This window comes from Syngnathus floridae, chromosome 9, assembly GCF_059516105.1.
Source record: "Syngnathus floridae isolate MCC-2025c chromosome 9, RoL_Sflo_1.0, whole genome shotgun sequence".
Taxonomy (NCBI): domain Eukaryota; kingdom Metazoa; phylum Chordata; class Actinopteri; order Syngnathiformes; family Syngnathidae; genus Syngnathus; species Syngnathus floridae.
The window spans coordinates 11,945,604-11,963,558 of record NC_142421.1 but is presented as its reverse complement, the minus strand read 5'-3'; the positions used below and the strand labels follow the sequence as shown (position 1 = coordinate 11,963,558).

Here is a 17,955-nt window from a genome sequence, read left to right as displayed (position 1 = left end):
AAAAAATTGGATGACGCCCATTTTTTATTGATATGGGCACAGCAGTGTATTGAGAGCTTTGTTTTAGTTGACACAATCAAAACATTCACTCAGGTCATGGCTCCATGTTGGCATTCCCCCCAGCACCGGTCTGGAGCCCTGGATGGAGTGACTTTGTGTCCTTGTGAGAGATCAGACAGTACAGCCAAATGCAAAGCAAAACACACTTTATTGTGGCGGAAGAGCGGAACGGTGGAGGACCCAGAAAAGTGGCTCATCAGTGAAGCCCCAAGATAAGCCGCTGCTCTGGGAGGGACAGGAGAAAAAAACTGAATTGTCTCATGGTGATTGCCCGAGAGAAATAACTTCACTGGCTCCGCGATGGAAGTCACCTCGCCAATCAGCCGACTGTCGATGGCATGAGCGGGGATTGACGGGCTCTGGGGCAGGAACTTGATTCTCCACTGACGGGCCAAACTGATGTCCATGATGTTACCTTCATTCCCGGTATTCACCAAGGCCGCCATGTTACTGGATGCGCACCTGTCGCGTGAAGGAACTGGGAGAGCAGGTGTTAGTCGAGCTCACGCGTGAGCTCTGGCCTTTTAACGGACATCTAACAACGGCCACTCTCGGCACAGTACAGGCACAGCCCTTGCGTGAGCCGTCGGCTGTGTTCCTCCGCGGGAAGGTGGGCTTGCCCCAATTCCATCGGCTCGGCGGGCGGGGCCGTCGATGGAAGCTGAACGGGCGGACGAGGGTAGCTGCGCAGGCTTCGCGGCGCTTTTCGCTCCCGCTCGCGTCGCCGGGTCCGGATCCGCCGGTCCACGCGGGCCGCCAAATCCTTCCTTCCTCCTTCCTGGGTTCGGGGATGCTCATAGGACACCAACTCCTCCTTCATATACTCGGCGAGCCCGTGAAGAAAGGTACTTACCAGGGCCGGTGTGCTCCACTGGTTGCTGCCAGCCAATGTCTGGAACGTGAGAGCATACTGCCACCGATCGACGACCCTGCCGCAATGTAGCCAGCTCCTCGGCGGCATCCTCTGTGACTGAGCCCAGGCCGAATAGCCGTAGGAGTTTGCTCACGAAGTCATTGAATGAGTTACAAGCAGGGGCCCTTCGCTCATACTCAGCCATTCCCCAAAGCCATGCTTCGCCTGTGAGGTGGGACAGGACAAACCCTACTTTGGCTGGCTCGGTCGCGAACGTGACGGGTTGGAGACCGAAAATGATGCGGCAGTTGGTCATGAACGCCCTGGCTTGTTTGGGATCTCCATAGAACTTTTCTATGTTACCGAGACGAGGCTGTGGAACATACATGGCTCTCCTGGTTTCTGCGATGGAACGCGAGCTGGATATAGAGGAGGGGACGACAACAGCCGGTGGGACGTGGCTGGGGGGGATGGCTTATGGACATGGTACAGAAGGTGCAGAGTACCTGAGCCATCTCCTGCTGCTGCTTGAGCTGTTGCTGGCCCACCTCGATCAGGGTTCGGATGTCCGCTGATAGGCTACTGACCGCTGTCTCAATCCGCTCCAGTCGACACAATGCCGTCTGATCACTTGCTGGCTGCATAGTGTTGGTCAGCTTGTACTGTGAGACATCGGCCAGTACAGCCAAATGCAAAGCAAAGCAGACCTTTTGTGGAGGGAGAGGGGAAGGAGTGAAGTGGCGAATGGGCAAGGCTGCGCTCATCGGGTGTGGGTAGCCGGATGGTAAGGCAGGGGAAGGAGCTGGCGGCTGGACTTCTCACTGGCGAGGACTGGACGTGGCGGACGGGTGATCTCCGAGGAGAGCAACTGCGGACTGACAAGGTAGAACTGGACAGACAGGACAAGGACCGAATCGTAAAGAAATGGGTAGTCAAGCTTACGAGGACCGGTGTGCACGGAGACATCACGAGACAAGCTGACGCGGGCTGCAGTGCTGGCTGCGCAAATAGAATGCTCCCAATGAGCATGCGACAGGTGAGAATAATCCCGGTGATTAATGGGGCGTGGCTGGATGACACCAGCGCGTGACAGTCCTTTTTGTCAAGCCGTGTAAAAAATCCACTTCCAATTTGCAGTTTCTGGAGAAATTGCGCGTGAAGGTGATAAAGCTGAATAAATACTTTGGGAATGCTACAGAATGTTTAAAGTGGGAACAGGTTTAATTGGTGAAATAATGTAGGAATTATAAGTGAAAAACAAAATTCAAATTTACCACCAGCACTCTGGCGTCCTGACCACATGAAGCTCCTCAACCTACTTCAACAAAGTTCTTTGGCACCGAGATTCCCCAAGAAGGCGCCTAAGCAACACTTTTATATTATACAAGGCTTTGTCCTCGCAGATGATTGACTCCTAAAACTTAAAAGCGAGTCAATCTGACCCACAATCGGGACAAGCATGCAGAAGGAATGGGATTTGACTACCTTTTGGTAGAAAGACCATCAGAGTCAAAACAAGAATTGGACCTATGTGATTCTGCCCACAAAACACGTAATACTCATCAAAACGCATAAACAGGCTGACGAGGATGTACCAAAAGCGTTTCAAGTTTGTAAAATGAACATCCATGACACGCAACGAACACTAGAGGGCAGTGTGCTACTCATTACCATTAAAGCAACTGTCAATAAGCGAAGAAGAACGCGACCTAAGTAAATATGGTAAATGACAAGGTCGGTAACTCTCAATACAGCATATTTGATCGTTTTTATCATGACTGGGGGAGGGGGGCATAGCGCAGTTACATTTATTCTTTGCCAATTTACAATAGAATACCCTTCCGACGTTTAGCAAGCTGGTTCACAATGTGACTTAGCATCGTCAGCTACCTAAGCTAACTACAGCACACATTCAGCTTTTCGATTTTAGGAAATGATAAGATCGCAAAATAGCGGACGGCACTAAAATTACTGTATGACTTGTTAAACTGCTGGAAGTCTCTGTACTGTACACCGCCACCGAGAAAAGACAAAGACTAAGACGAAAGTTTTTGCATGCTGTATTAGTTCTTGTTAGCCAATTTTAGAAAAATATGTTCCATTGAAGCATCAAGCTACCTGATGCTCATGAGTGTTTACATACAGTACGTGTGTTTTGTGCGTGCATCTTGTATTTAGGGTACTCTGGGCCAGCTGAAAGACCTGGTGGAGCTGAAGGATCAGCTAGAGGACATCCAGAAACGGATGGAAGATGAGATTCAGGCCGGGGTTCCTGCTGTAAGTGCCTCTATATACTCTACAGAGCAGGAGTTGTCACACTTGGGCTCCACAGAATACAGGAATTTCCAAGATCATAACTAAGCATAATAACCATGTGCACCCTTAAAAGCCATGAGCGTTACTTTTACACTAAATATTCATGACCAGTATAGTAGAAAGTAACTAAAGAAATAAAATTGTCTTTATTCAATGTGGATTTGATTAATAAGACTTCTATTAATATTTTGATTGCAACCACAGAGGAGCTAGTTTTAAAAACACAATCAGTGTTTATAATCAACATCCACACTTTGCTGATCCATCCTATTGTCATATTCAGGGTGGCAGTCTACTGGCTTCACCCTTCCTGAAGGGTTTCCTGGCCGGCTATGTGGTGGCCAGGTTCCGCTCGTCGGCGCTGCTGGGTGCCGTGGTCGGGACGTGCACGGGAATCTATGCGGCGCAAAACTATAAGATTCCCAATGTGGAGAACACTGTTAAGGACTACATCAACAGTCTGAAAGGAGGAAGCCGATAAGAAACGATGATACGACTGCTATTTGTCTTCTGTCTCCTGTTAAATGCACTCTTTTGGGACAATCAAACTTCATTGGTCCGTCAGTTGCTTCTTTGCTTATGCAGGAATGTGTGTGTCTACAGGTGTTGGTTAAAGGTCAATTTTTTTAAAGAAACGCATGGAAAGTCATTGGTCATTCATATAAAAATGACTTAAAATGTGTACACTAATTTTAAGTGTTTATATTATGCGATTTGACAGTTATAAAGTAAAAAAGTTCACAAAAAATGCGCCAAAGTAAAAATGTAAGTGCCTTAAAGTGTGCTGTGCAATAGACATCCCTCTTGGGTTTTGTTTGCATTTTAATATGCTGGAATAGTCAATAATTGCACTTCTTGTTTGCTATTTTGAGTTGAACGTGTTATGAAAATGTTATAAACTGGACCTCAGACTTATTCAGTTCCACTTTTGTTGTGTTTTGCATGCTGCCTTTGTATGTAGAAATATTTTTATGGTTTAGTTTTTTTGAATTTCTCCCTGGGACCCATATATCTATTTCTATATTTTTGTTCAAAGTGGTCAGCTGGTTGACTCCAGTCATCTCACTTTCAAAGTGCATCTCACTTTTTTGTCAATAAACGGGTAATGTGATCTGCCCATTGCGTTGCTACTTGTTCTCATTTGTTTGAAAACCGGTTGTGGTTGACATCAAACTTCAGTAATCCCTCATTTTTGCTGGGGTTACGTTCTGAAAAGAACTCGTGATAGGTGAAATCCGTGAAGTAGAAACCTTTATTTTTCCACCATTATTATACAGGTATAACATTGAAACCAAAGGATAAATTTTGTTTCAGGCCCAAGCATTTGTGTAACAAAGAGAAGTAAAGACTTTCTTCCAGATAACTACAGTAAAATAATAATTAAAATTATCAATACAAAGTACGTACTATATAGTGCGCTTCTGCGGCCTGACTCCGCTCTGTAGTGTCTTTTTCTTCTGAAGCCATAACACAATGCACTGTGAAAAAGTTCTGAAGTAAAAACGTTCACAAAAAAGCAGCGAGGCCGTGAAAGGTGAACCGTGATATAGCGAGGGATTACTGTCATACACAATACTCAGTGTAGATTATAAAGTAGGAATACAGTGAAAAGCATATTCACAGGAATAATATTGTGTATGTGAAAGTTGTCATTGGACTCTCTCTCTCTCTCTCTCTCTCTCTCTCTCTCTCTCTCTCTCTCTCTCTCTCTCTCTCTCTCTCTCTCTCTCTCTCTCTCTCTCTCTCTCTCTCTCTCTCCGTCTGTTTGTGATGTCTGTCTGTCTGTCCACAGGGCTATCTGTCAACCATGCAATTTCCGTCTTCGCCTTTAGACGGTGACAGCGTGCGTTAAACCGACGACGCTTCGTGTCTTACTTGTGAGAAGAAGTTGAATCCCTACCGGAGTTTATTCCAACCGGACAATTTCGCGGTCTCACATGGTGTGAATTGTCTGCGAAATAAAGTTGCCTTGCTCATTCTTTCGCTTGTAAGCATCGAAGTTGAACGAAAGTGTCGAGTTCAAATCGTAGTTTTCCGTTAGGACAGTGAGGGAGTGACGCGCCAAATTTGAAATGAGCTCGGTTGTAATTAGACTAGCGAAGGGCAGCTAGCAAAAATAAAGGATAACTTTTTCTTGATTTGGCGTCTTGTTCACTGTCATAAGGGCCCGACGTCTTTATATGTAATCCTCCTCTCAAAGAGATGAGTCGAAAAACAAGAACCGCGGTCGTAGTGGACTACGTGGATTCGGTTTCAGACGAGGACAGGTGGGCAAATATGTTTGTTTCTCTTTATTTATGCGATTTTGTAGTTTCTTTGACAATGTTAAGTGTTGAGCAGCAGAGAGATTAAGTATATATATATATATATTTCTCTTCCCCAACAATAACAGCATTGACAATGAAGAGGAGTGGAAGCCACCTAAGCCAAAGTCAATCCCTGGTGTCTCAGCTGCAGGTGAGAAGAGACCCTCCAAGAAACCCTCCAAACCCAGAGTGCCTAAAAGTGAGACTGCCAAGAGAGGCACTAAAGCCCCCAAAGCTGGAATAAAGGAGGAAAAGCCTGAAAACAAATCAAATCTACAGGCAGGAGATGTACAATCAGGCTCAACAGAGTCTGGACCAAGCGTCAGGACAAAAGAGGAGGTGCAGTATGATCAAACTAAAAACGCATTGTTTGGTTCATTTGCTCATTGTAAATCTCCTTTCCTGTGCAGAGGATGTCACATATCATCTCACAATCAGATACAGGGGCCCCTGAAGTCCCATCATTTGCCGACTTGACCGCAAAGAAAGAAGAAGAAGATGACGATGACTTCACCTTTGATGAGCCTGCGCTGAAGAAGCAGAAGACAGGCTGCCAATCGGCTCGCCGGTCCAAACAGCCGCAATCGGCGGTGAAAGGGGAACTTGATATGAACTGGGACCCCATTGAGGTATATTATCTCAGTGCACTTAAATTTTTTTTACAAGAAATAAGCAAAAACCTCTTACATTTTTTTGTAGAATATTCTTTTTTTCCCCCCTTAAAAACAATGGCTTAAAAGATGATAACTGCCAGTCATTGAAATACTCATACTCATCACTATGTGCTCAGGTGCTGTCCACACTGTCGTGCGTGCAGCGTTGGGTTTGCGCTAACATCGTCACGCTGCTGCGCGAGGAGAACACAGTGCCCTTCATGGTGCGCTACCGCAAGGAGATGATCAATCACATGGACGCCGACGCTGTGCGGGATGTGCAGCTGGTCTATGGAGAGCTGTGGTGAGTAGTGTGAATGACATCCTCTGAGGTGTAGCGTCCACGTCCCAAGTTAGAAAATGATCTGATGACATCAAACCACCAGTTTCAATTCATATCAAATTTGCTGCCAAATATGCTTCATTTGGTCTAAAATATGTATCATATGTTTTTAACTGAATTTAAGTGGCGCGAGCTTATCGTTTGAAAACTTTCTGTCTGGGGCCATCATATAGATTTCTATGTAGGCTGCATATACTATGTTTGGCAGTAGGTGGCGCCAACCAACCGTCTTTTCGAGTCATATTCAAGCCGGGCACATCAATTCTCTCATTAAGTAAAATAGCCAAGAGTTAACAAAAAAGGGAAATGTGTACACAATCAGCATTTATGTATTCAGATACTTTATTAAGCATGCAGTAAAGTTTTGAGGAGTAACCCTATTTAGTGTTAAGGCAAATTTTTAGGATTTTCCAATACCCACTACAACTGCAGTGCAGGTGATTCAGGATTTTAGTTAATTACTAGAAATCTAAGTATGTGCAACCTTATTGCAAACACCCTGGCGACCAGCCAAAAAATATAATAAAATAAATATGAAATATTAAATAGTATAACACCTCTTAGATATTTTCCTTATAATTTTTAAGTGTAACTTGAATTGTTTGTTTTATTTTGAGAGAATGAGTGCGTTTGATGTCTCTCAAAAAGCGCGCGTACTGGCCAGGACATCCGCTAGCCAGAAGCAGCGCTGTGCTTTAAGAACATGAATGAGTGAATAAGATGGTCAGAAGAGCGAGCTCTGTCCTTGGCTGTCCCCTGGACTCCATTGAGGTTGTGGGTGAGAGGAGGACGTTGATTAAGCTTAAATCCATCATGGACAAGACCTCTCACCCCCTCCATGAGATTCTGCGGTCCCTGAGCAGCCCCTTTAGCGGCAGACTTTTGCACCTTCGGTGTAGGAAGGAATGGTTCCGCAGGGCCTTCATTCCCTCTGCTGTCAGGCTTTACAACATGCATGCCACCTGATAGAATGAATGTGTTTCGTCTCTACTAGCAGCACTTGTGTTTGTCCTTGTCTGTTATTTACTCTTTTTTGTAATTCTGGCACTTGTTTCATTCTTGCACTCATATTATTCTTGCACTCATATGCGCTGCTGTGACAAGTGAATTTCCCCGCTGTGGGATGAATAAAGTTCAATCAATCAATCAATCAATCAATACAATACTTGTATCTTGTCGTGAGACAGACAATTTGAATTGTGAACTAAGCAGCCACTTTGTTGTTTACGTGATTGTAATTGATGTCACCTTCTGTGTATCTTGTTGTAGCACTTTGGCAAAGAAGACCCAGTCTGTGATCAACACTCTAAAAAAAGACGGCCTTTTGACTGCTGAACTTGAAAAAAGCCTGAGGAGCTGCCGATCCGCCGATGAACTGGATCACGTGGTCAGAATGTCCTTTCCGAGGACTAAAATCAAACAAATCAAAAACGCACATGGCCCGACTGTCTTGTGTTTGCAGTACACGCCTTACAAGAAAGGATGCAAGGTAACCAAAGTGAGGAAGGCCAAAGCACTGGGCCTCGAACCAGCTGCCAGTGCTCTGATCGAGGCGCCGCACACGCTGGATTTAAGGACATGGGTTCAACCCGGAACAGAGGGTGTGATACACGCACACGCGCACGAGTTTTAGCAACTTACAAATGAGTCTTCTCTTTGTTATTATTTTGACAAACAAATGGCCTCTTAAGCATGAACCTTTGTGTGTTTTCGTCAGGTCTGTCGTCTGTGGAAGAGGTGTCAAGCGGCGTGCTCCATATCCTGGCCTACACTATCGCCAAAGACCCCGAAACGCTCACCTACGTGAAAACATTGTGAGAGCACATCCACACATAGACAAACCCACCGTTCATCTTTTTGAATAATGCGCCGCACCCGTAGGTGTGAGAATGACGACGTGAGCCTCCACTCGTCGGTGACCAAGACCGCCCTCAAGGAGAAAGAAGAGAAGACGGAACCGAGCGACAATAAGTCGGCGGCTCGGAAAAACAAAAAACAGGATATTGACAAGTTTCATCTCTACTTTGACTTCACCAGCACGCTCCGGCGCGTCCAGCCTCATCAGGTACGCCACAAAGTCCAGAAAGTCTTCACTCTGTCAGTCTCCACTGGTGCCTTGAGATACACATTGAATTTGCTCTGTGAGCACGCTCGTAACAGTCGTATCCCAAACCATCTTTCCCCGTTGAAATCAGCAAAGAGGGAAAATAAACCTCTTGTACTTTATGAGAACATATTTAGGGTAGATTGAAGGTGAAGAACTAAACAGTTTTTCCATCATAAGTTCATGCTGCACTTCCATTCGTTCTGCTGGTCCTTCTGGTGTGGCCACCGAGAGTGAGGAGAATCGTCACGTGGACGCAATCCAACAAAAATAGTACTAAACTGTTTCAAATAACCGGAGGATGTTGATGCTAACTGTTAGCATGTGAATAGGGTTTTGTTGTTTTTGTGTGAATGAATGAACGGCGTCGCTCCAAACCGATCCTCGTTTGATGTGCGGGAAGTGTTTTGACGCCACATAGAACTGCAGCAACACATGCCATCTGTGCATGCCCCGCGCGTGTCGCGGACGAATGCGAAGCCACGTCAGTGGTGGTTAGCCTCCTTACCCTCTCTGTAGCATCCTCCCTACCCCTCACCATGCCCTGACCCCCCCAGTGACTGGTGGGTTACTCAGAGTTGTCCCGGGCCTCAGATGTCACCATGGCTCCCGTCAGCCGCCTCTGTGCCGTACCAGCGCTCTCTGGCAAGCGGGCTCTGCCCTCCAGTCTTTAAATAACGCACACACACATCCACCAAGTCCCCCTCATTCTCTCCTCTTAACATATGTGACATGTCCCCCGTCGACATGCCATTGGATTAGAGCGCTTGACTGACAGACGCTCCCCGGCCCTGACAGCTCTCACTGCCCCGAGCGGAAGGGCAGAGAAGGAAGGGAATGAATGAATGAATGAAGGAAGGAAGAGAGCACAGATGGAGGAGTGTTCGTCACTTACCAGCCCCCTCGCCAACCCAAACGCCCCCAGCTCCTCTTCTCTCCACCCACTTAATTCGATGACTCGCTTTTGTCACAGAGCGTTAATCCGCAGTGACCCTGCTAGCTGTCGGACTACGGCTAAAATGAACCTTTTCTTGCCATCAAGTCGGCCAGGCGCGGGCTGGTTGAGCAGGTGGGAGACGGGAGGCGTGTGAGAGCGAGAGAGCATACACTTGCCCCCCCTTGCTTCTTCACATTTTTATGCAAATCCACCACCTCCACCCTGTTGGGGGGAAAGGTTGCATACCGTGGTTTCAGATGACATTGTAGAACCTGCAACAAGCATGTACGTCTTTGCTGATTGAGATACAGTGTAAAAGATTTCATGTGCATTAAGATAGATGAACTCACAATCTTCTTTTTGTTGTTGTCGTCAAAGTTTATCTTAGAAAAACGTCCTTCTCACGCCTTAAGATGTCTCATAGCCACCAAGCCGCGACTCCTTCCTGACGACTGATTGAACAGTTTGCTAATTGAATCAATCTCAATCTGTCGGGAACTCCCGCAATCACGCTGCGCAATTCTTTAGAGGCACGCTGAGATGGCCAGCTGGGACTTCATGCCATCAGGTCGGATTTTAAGGTCTTCTTGTGAAGAGTACGTGTTTAGCTCATAGCTATGAGCAGGCGGCATACGCCAGGACCAATTTGCGGGCCACGATGCCGCTTGCTAAGACCAGCCGTCGGGGGCTTGCCTGCAGAACGCTCGGGATGAATGGAGCTGCTTCATCGATTCAACACTCTGCTTTGATGGACAGGTGCAACTCGTTTGTTTTGCTCTGTCTTTAACATGCAAAAAGCTTGGCGCCGTGTTTGGATGGAGATGAGCCGCGGTCTCGTGTGACGACTCTGAGTCACTTTATCCACAATGGCCCTGCCTTAAATAATTTCATTTAGTTATCGTTTACATTGCACATTCACTGTGTATCAAGAATACAATACACAGATATTTTTTGAAGTGCTCCTCCATTTGAGAAAATTTGTATCGTACGAATCGATGGAATTTTATGAAATAAAGTTGTATCATGGCGACAGTTCCTTTATGAAGACGCAGACTTGGACTTGATTGACCTCGTGTCCCACTTGCGTCATCCGGGACAGCATGCATGTTTGTCCGCATGGTGTGGATGGATGTGTTGATGACAGTATTCCTCCAACGAAAGATGGAGAAAGACAAGGAGTTGTATAGCGAGAGGACAGCAGTTGGCCAGCTGCCCCCGCCTACCCTCGGGGGGCTTTCTGCTGCTTGCCAAGCGGGCGATGATGGCGGTCCGTCCCTCTGCTCTCGTCAGGCGTTGGCAGCTACCTCGCTACCTGTCACTCTGGGCTCCGCGTCATGCGCAACCCTGCTCATCTGTCTCAGTCTCACATCACCCTTGCTCTCGGATCACCCGCTGTCTGTGGCTAGTGACCCGACCCTGGGAGAAAGTGAGGAACATGCGCGTTCGGCTATGGCGTGCGGCCTTGTTTTGAGACATTTGAAAGAGAGAAACAACACATAGGGGAGGGGGAGGAAAAGGCTTCATGAATTTGGTGGGTTGACCCCCCCCCCAAAAAAAATCATCAAGTCAGAAATCAGAACTGGAAAGTATTTTAAATCTCTCTAAATGTAAACTGCGTCACAGCCCAAGTGAAGTCTGGGCTGCCAAAAGGTACAGTTGAGTGCATACCTTGGATTTCTCCAATCAAAGGAGTCGCTTAGGCAGTTTGACGATGATTTGGCTGACTTCCAGATTTTCCAAATTTTCACCTCAACCGCTTTCGTTTAACTACTTGAAGTGCTCAGGCGTGCGCGCACGTCGGAAGGTGTGCCATTTGACGAAGATGACTTAAGAAATGCCATGGCAGTCGAGGCGGCCGCCAGCAGCGGTAACATGCCGTCCGGGGAGAAATGTACATTTCCTCCTAATTCCAGCAAGCACGCCCCTGACACGCCATTAGCTGTGTTTCTCACGTTGCTGCTCTTGCGCGAGGGTGGCGCTGAGCTCGAACGGTTGTGGCACGGCGGGGGCGGCGGGGGCAGGCCTGGCGGTCCTCGCCCGCTGCTGACGCTGGCATACTGGTGGCATTTGTCAGCTCGCTTTTTCCACTTGGGCTCCAGATTGACGTCTACTTTCTCGTGCTTTGCGCCGTGGCGGGCTAAAGGTTCCCCGCTGAAAAGGTCAGACACTTACTACTGTTTGCTTAACAGCATGTAACAACTGATGGGGGGGGGGGGTCAAAACACAGCAGCACGACTGGCTGGCTGCGGGACACGCTCAGAGGACCATCACTCAATTGGGTGCATGCAGAGTAGGAAATATTTAACCTTTCTCTGCTCGAGATTTGGAGTCAAGTTTGCTTGTCATAATTGAAGGACCTCAGCCAAGGAGCGGACGTGACCCCTTCTTAATATCAAAATGAGAATCTGCCTTTGATAATACCAAGTTTTAGCTATCCATTCATCCATCCATCCGTCCGTCCGTCTGTCCGTCCATCCATCCATCCATCCATCCATCCCACCATCCACCAACCCACAAAGTCACAATAAGTCACATTGATTATCCAAGAAAATGAACAAAAAGAGCAAATGCTTAATCATTTGAATCAGTGTAAGAGGAGAAGAACTCATGGCTGACCTGGCCAACACCATCTCCTGACCTCAACGCCGTTAAGAACCAGCGGAGCATCTTCATAAAGAAAAGCCGTGACTTCACTATATTACCAAACAGCAACAATGATAATGTGATGTGCTAAATAATAATGCAAAATTCATGACATTGTATTTTGAATATTGCTACGTTGCATGCACTCCATCTTCTTCGCACTCCCAGACGTTGGCCATCAACCGAGGCGAGAGTCTGAAGATTCTGACAGTCAAGGTGAACATCCCTGACAGGGTGAAAAAGAACTTTATATGCTGGTGCATCAACAACAGGTCACAACACTCACACACACGAGCGCACGGACGAGCACACATACACGCACATGCATAACCTTTGTTTGAATGCAGGTGGAAACCAAAAATGTACGCACGGGAAGACCATCAAGCACTTATCAAGGATTCAGTGGAGGACTCTTACAAAAGGCTCATTGCGCCTTTTCTCAGCAGAACATTCAGGTTTGCCAATTTCATTTGTTTTTAGCCTCACTGTCAATTCAAGTCTTATTACCCTGTCTCCCCGTTTTCAGAACCAACCTGACCAAAGCGGCCGAGAAAGAGTCGGTCGCCATGTTTGTGCGAAACCTCCGCCAGCGCTTGTTGGTGTGTCCGGTTCGGGGTTGCACCATGATGGGGGTGGACCCTGGCTACAGACATGGCTGCAAGCTGGCAATCCTCTCCCCAACCGGTAAGGGAACGTGATGATGATGATGTGGACCACGGGAAAAAAAGTATATATATATAAAATATAAAAATATAATATACGCACGCGCACACGCACACACAACATTTTGAGGATATATATATATATATATATACAGGACTGTCTCAGAAAATTTGAATACTGTGATAAAGTTCTTTATTTTCTGTAATGCAATTAAAAAAACAAAAATGTCATACATTCTGGATTCATTACAAATCAACTGCAATATTACAAGCCTTTTATTATTTTAATATTGCTGATCATGGCTTACAGCTTAAGAAAGCTCAAATACTATCCTATCTCAAAATATTAGAAAATTTCCTCAAAGTAAAAAAGTAAGATTTATAACAGCAAAAGAAAATCAAACATTTGAAAATGTCCATTGATGCACTCAGCACTTGATTGGGAATCCTTTTGCACGGATTACTGCATCAATGCGGCGTGGCATGGCGGCAATCAGCTTGTGGCGTTGCTGAGGTGTTATGGATGCCCAGGATGCGTCAATAGCGGCCTTTAGCTTATTTTCATTGTTGGGTCTGATGTCTTTCAGCTTCTTCACAATACCCCACAAATTCTCTATGGGGTTCAGGTCAGTGGAATTGACAGGCCAATCGAGTACACTGTACAGGGGTGTCCAAGTCCAGTCCTCGAGGGCCGCATTCCTCCATGTTTTCCAAGTTTCCCTCGTTAAACACACCTGATTCAATGATCAGGCTCCTGCACAGGACTGGACTTGGACACCCCTGGAGTACAGTAATGCCATGGTCAGTACACCATTTACTGGTGGTTTTGGCACTGTGGGCAGGTGCCAGATCATGCTGAATCATCAACTCCATAGAGCTTTTCAGCAGAGGGAAGCATGTAGTGCTCTAAAATCTGCCTTTACTCTGAACTTGATGGAACACAGTGGATCAACACCAACAGACATGGCTCCCCAAGCCATCGCTGACTGTGGGAACTTCACACTGGATTTCAAGCAACTTGGATTTTGCTCCTCTCCAGCCTTTTCTCCAGACTCTGGCGCCTTGACTTCCAAATGAAATACAAAGCTTGCTTTCGTCTGAAAGAGAACTTTGGACCACTCGGCAACTGTCTAGTGCTTCTTTCCCATAGCCCAAGTCAGACGCTTCAGAAGTGGCTTGACCATGGGAATACGGCTATTGTAGCCCATTTCCCGGACACGTCTGTGAACAGTGGCTTTTGATACCTGGACTCCAGCTTCAGTCCACTGTCTTTGAAGCTCCCCCAAACTCTGGAAGCGACTCTTCTTTACAATGCTGTTAATGCTGCGGTCATCTCTCTTGGTTCTGCAGCACTTCCTGCCACATTTCCCCCTTCCAACAGACTTTTTGTGGATGGATGTGCTTTGAAACTGCAGTCTATGAACAGCTTGCTCTTTGAGAAATTTCCTTTTGTGTCTTACCCTCCTGATGGAGGGTGTCAATGATGGTCCTCTGGACAGCAGTCAGATCAGCAGTCTTCCACATACTTGTGATTTAGTTTACTGAACCAAGCTGAGTGTTTTTCAAGGCTCAGGAAGCCTTTGCAGGTGTTTCAAGTTAATTAGACGATTCAAGTGATTAGTTGAATACCCTACAAGTATACTTATTCATGATATTCTAATATTTTGAGATAGGATATTTGAGTTTTCTTAAGCTGTATGCCATAAACAGCAATATTAAACTAATAAAAGGCTTGCGATATTTCAGTTGATTTGTAATGAATCCAGAATGTATGACATTTTAGTTTTTTTAATTGCATTACAGAAAATAAAGAACTTTATCACAATATTCAAATTTTCTGAGACAGTCCTGTATATATATCTAGTTGAAAAATCCTCAAAATCCTCAAAATATTGTCTTGTTTCTCTTCTGCTCACAGGTCAAATCCTCCACACGGACGTTGTCTACCTGCATGGCTGCCGCAATGATAGAGAAGCGGAGAAACTGCGCCACCTTATGGTCAAACACAGGTACTGCCACAGCAAGAGTTTATTTTTTTTTTATTTTTTTTTTTTTAAATTGGTAAGTCACTAACTCCTCCCGTCCGCTTGTCAACACAAGCTGCGGCAAGGTCGTCATCGGCAATGGGACGGCATGTCGCGAGACTGAGGCCTTCTTCGCTGACCTCATCGCCAAGTGCTACTTTCACCCCCTGGACGTATCCTACTGGTAAGATCTCCCGTCCGAGCGCCTCAGACTAAAGTAGGGTCACCTGCGAAGCTACAAAGCGTCAGCGCTTCTCTGTGCTTGTTCTGGCACGTTTGAATGCACAAGGAGCCGTGACCGCTCTGCTGATGCTCTCGTCTTTATCTCTTGCGGAGTTTGAACTTCCCTCAGGTACGCCCCAGGGGGTAAAAATAATCAAAAGCAGTTGTAATACCTTCTCCTCAAATAACTTGATATGGCCAAAGGAAAACACGGTTTCCCTTTCATTGGAGGCTTCAATCTAATTGTGACGAAGCCATACATAACAACGAGCGGGACCTCTCGTTCACCTACCGAGTAGAAGGTTCTGTAGATTCTGCAGCACTTGAATAATGTTCCAAAAATGTTCAGCATTCATGTAGCAAATAGTTGTGGCGTCTCCCGTTCCTTTCACTTCCTTGGATAAATGTAACTCACTAAGGTATTAACTGCAGAGCTCTTTTTCGACAGTTGTAGCCAAAAGATCGGCACCGAAGCCACCTACAGCATGTTGTTCGCGAGTTCTCTGCGCAGGATTCAAAATAATCTGAGGCCATGTCCACAATACTGCTCAATTGGTTTCATAGAACTTTTCACATTGCTAACTGCAAAAAAATGAGCAGCGTCTGTCGCTAATTGCTAAAGTCATTTGGACGCTAAACAATGCGGTGCAGTTTTTACTGCTGCGAGTCAGAGGTGATCGTCAGGTGGCATTCCTCGTCACCGACGTTGTGGCTGTCGAGTCGTTATCTAAATGAAACGTTCGAGCGTGGACAGGAATGGTTGAGTGAGCAGAGGGACGAGGAATGGAGAAAAAACAAAAGATGGAGGGCGAAACAGAGAGGGACAGAGGCGCACAGGCAAATTGGAATGCACCTCCCCCCCTACTACTCTCCCATATTGTCTATTAAAGCCATCTGGACTTTGTTTCACTTTGGGCCAATTAAGGGGATGCTTTGCGGTGCAGGTTGTGTCTGTAAGCGGGCCCGGCCCACGCTTGGGCGTGCAACGCAGCAGGAGCTCGCTCCAAGCATAACAAGCCCGGCAGCTTCGCCGCGCTTGCCGCGGCTCTGTTTGTTGACTCGAGGTTCGCATCGGGACCGCAGCCTAGAATCACGTAAGCCGGAATGCGTATCATCCCGAGTTCATCAGCGGCAACACCTTTGCTCTAATCGCCCGCCTTGTCGTCTTCTTTTACAGACGCGGTGAAAGCACGGCGTTATTACATTAACGGGATTGTTATGAATTGAGATATTTTTCAGTTGAGGCGTTCCAGATATAATGTCTCTTCGTTTTTATCATGGAGCTATTTAGCTTTTGAAAGACATTTGGAACCATTTTTTGATTGATTATTTATATCACCCTGAATGCTCTTAGTAATCCCGAAATACAGCTATGTACTCAAAGCACGCGCCACCGCTTCACTCCCAAATGACATATGGCCCTCAATGTATGTATAGAAACAGGGATGAGAATTTTCCGCGGATCCGCGGATTTACGTGTTTTTTTCTGTCGAAAGTATCATTTTTGTGAATCGTGTAAATCCGCTGAGAATTTTTTATTTTTTTTTCATATATTGGGGTATGGAAGTTAACGTTAGCCTCGGCGACTCGCGAGCATTCGCCCGCCCGCCGCAACGGCATCTTTTGGCACATCTCAAGGCAAAATTAGTTAAGCTGTGAGTACGGAAATCGGCGTGCCTCTGTAAACCTAACTCACTGGCAGCAATGATGCGACAACATCCGCCTTATTTTCGGCAGCATTTTGGCGCTACTCTTGTCACATAATTGCCACTTGTTAACTTAACTTACGCGGAGAACTAGTGTTTTTACACCGCCACAATGTGAATTTGCAATTGGGTTTTCATCACTTGTAGGCGAGTTATTTAGTTAGATAGATCTAGGGACTACTGAGCAAAAGTTTTCGCCAGCATGAGGATCGTGCCAGGGAAATAGACAGGCCGAACGGGATCAAGAACTGCTTCAGATTGGCATGGCGTGAGAGCAGCGTCATCGTACAATTCGGAACACAGTCCGTAACCACGCGCCTGATGGAACACATCCGTAAAGTAGATGTCCCGGGGAAGGTTTTGTGTATTGTCTGTCAAGATATGATCAGCTATGGAGGTCGCGGCTCTAGGAACATTAAGGAGCACATCAAAACAAAAAAACACAAAGGTACTTTTTTTCTTTTACAAGCATGTGGGTTTAGAAAGTAACATGATGTTATATGTAAGCTAATGTTACGCTAATGTCATGATATTGTCATGATATCGTTAAAGAATAAATCTTCAATATACAGTGGAGCCTCGGTTTTTGAACACAATCCGTTCCAGAAGGTTGTTCGAGAAGTGAATCGTTCGAATTCCGAATCATAGTTTCCCACTACAAATAATGGAAAAAAAATAAATCTGTTCCAAGCCAAAAAAAACCCCGCCTTTTTTAAGCATTTTTTTTATTTGCGCATTTTTGTCCAATCGCGCAACTGCAGCGCACCGCCAAACGCGCAACCGTAGCGCGTCACCGACCGCACAACTGCACCGTGCTGGTCGCATTGTTGTGACAGAGCCGTCGCTGAAATTTAGAAAATATCTTTAAAGTCCTGCTGTACTTTCCAAAATTTAAGTGAACATCAGTGCGCAGGGAGCTTAATTTTATCCGATCGCGTAACTGCAGCGCACCGCCGACCGCGCAACTGCACCGCGCTGGTCGCATTATGGTGACAGAGCGGTCGCAAAAATTTAGAAAATATTTTTAAAGTCCTAATGTACTTTACAAAATTTAAATGGACCTCAGTGCGCAGGGAGCTTAATTTGGTCCGATCGCGCAACTGCAGCGCGCCGGGCGCTCACTGTC

General features: G+C 46.2%; 3 protein-coding genes across 11 annotated transcripts in view; 2 read left to right on the top strand and 1 right to left on the bottom strand.

Moving 5' to 3' along the window:
* Nucleotides 1-189: 189 nt before the first annotated feature.
* On the bottom strand, nucleotides 190-5,222 carry LOC148393537 (uncharacterized). 9 transcript variants are annotated; one of them, XM_088384871.1, is made up of 5 exons: nucleotides 1,621-1,958; nucleotides 1,420-1,551; nucleotides 914-1,030; nucleotides 624-838; nucleotides 190-538 (listed from the first exon to the last, which is right to left on the bottom strand). In XM_088384871.1, exons 1-5 carry the CDS (start codon nucleotides 1,675-1,677, stop codon nucleotides 508-510), a joined length of 552 nt encoding a protein of 183 aa, XP_088240997.1. In that variant the 5' UTR covers nucleotides 1,678-1,958; the 3' UTR covers nucleotides 190-507. The 9 variants fall into 9 exon arrangements, 4 of the variants coding, with proteins under 4 accessions (XP_088240997.1, XP_088240994.1, XP_088240995.1 ...); XM_088384868.1 differs by having other exon boundaries at nucleotides 1,420-1,788; nucleotides 1,856-1,954; XM_088384869.1 differs by having other exon boundaries at nucleotides 1,420-1,781; nucleotides 1,856-1,931.
* LOC148393538 (SLC35A4 upstream open reading frame protein-like) lies at nucleotides 2,533-4,355 on the top strand. The gene is made up of 3 exons (XM_088384929.1): nucleotides 2,533-2,647; nucleotides 3,092-3,190; nucleotides 3,513-4,355. The coding sequence occupies exons 1-3, from the start codon at nucleotides 2,633-2,635 to the stop codon at nucleotides 3,708-3,710; spliced, it is 312 nt and encodes a 103-aa protein (XP_088241055.1). The 5' UTR covers nucleotides 2,533-2,632; the 3' UTR covers nucleotides 3,711-4,355.
* srbd1 (S1 RNA binding domain 1) overlaps nucleotides 5,087-17,955 on the top strand; it is a 29,962-nt gene continuing 17,093 nt past the window's right edge. Inside the window, exons 1-13 of the mRNA XM_088384867.1 lie at nucleotides 5,087-5,496; nucleotides 5,622-5,874; nucleotides 5,946-6,164; nucleotides 6,326-6,492; nucleotides 7,801-7,918; nucleotides 7,994-8,132; nucleotides 8,249-8,345; nucleotides 8,413-8,596; nucleotides 12,384-12,487; nucleotides 12,563-12,670; nucleotides 12,742-12,899; nucleotides 14,796-14,886; nucleotides 14,978-15,085. Of these exons, the coding sequence (XP_088240993.1) occupies nucleotides 5,432-5,496; nucleotides 5,622-5,874; nucleotides 5,946-6,164; nucleotides 6,326-6,492; nucleotides 7,801-7,918; nucleotides 7,994-8,132; nucleotides 8,249-8,345; nucleotides 8,413-8,596; nucleotides 12,384-12,487; nucleotides 12,563-12,670; nucleotides 12,742-12,899; nucleotides 14,796-14,886; nucleotides 14,978-15,085 (1,811 nt within the window). The 5' untranslated portion in view covers nucleotides 5,087-5,431. The remainder of the gene's footprint in view (nucleotides 5,497-5,621; nucleotides 5,875-5,945; nucleotides 6,165-6,325; nucleotides 6,493-7,800; nucleotides 7,919-7,993; nucleotides 8,133-8,248; nucleotides 8,346-8,412; nucleotides 8,597-12,383; nucleotides 12,488-12,562; nucleotides 12,671-12,741; nucleotides 12,900-14,795; nucleotides 14,887-14,977; nucleotides 15,086-17,955) is intronic.

What these genes read in the sequence shown, in the direction of transcription:
- LOC148393537 (XM_088384868.1), bottom strand. Translation starts at nt 1,677, where the DNA reads ATGAGCGCAGCCTTGCCCATTCGCCACTTCACTCCTTCCCCTCTCCCT. An exon ending in AGCAGCAGGAGATGGCTCAG is followed by an intron (nt 1,031 to 1,419) that starts GTACTCTGCACC and finishes GCCTGGGCTCAG; the next exon opens with TCACAGAGGATGCCGCCGAG. An exon ending in CTCACGCAAGGGCTGTGCCT is followed by an intron (nt 539 to 623) that starts GTACTGTGCCGA and finishes CTGCTCTCCCAG; the next exon opens with TTCCTTCACGCGACAGGTGC.
- LOC148393538 (XM_088384929.1), top strand. An exon ending in TTCAGGCCGGGGTTCCTGCT is followed by an intron (nt 3,191 to 3,512) that starts GTAAGTGCCTCT and finishes TGTCATATTCAG; the next exon opens with GGTGGCAGTCTACTGGCTTC.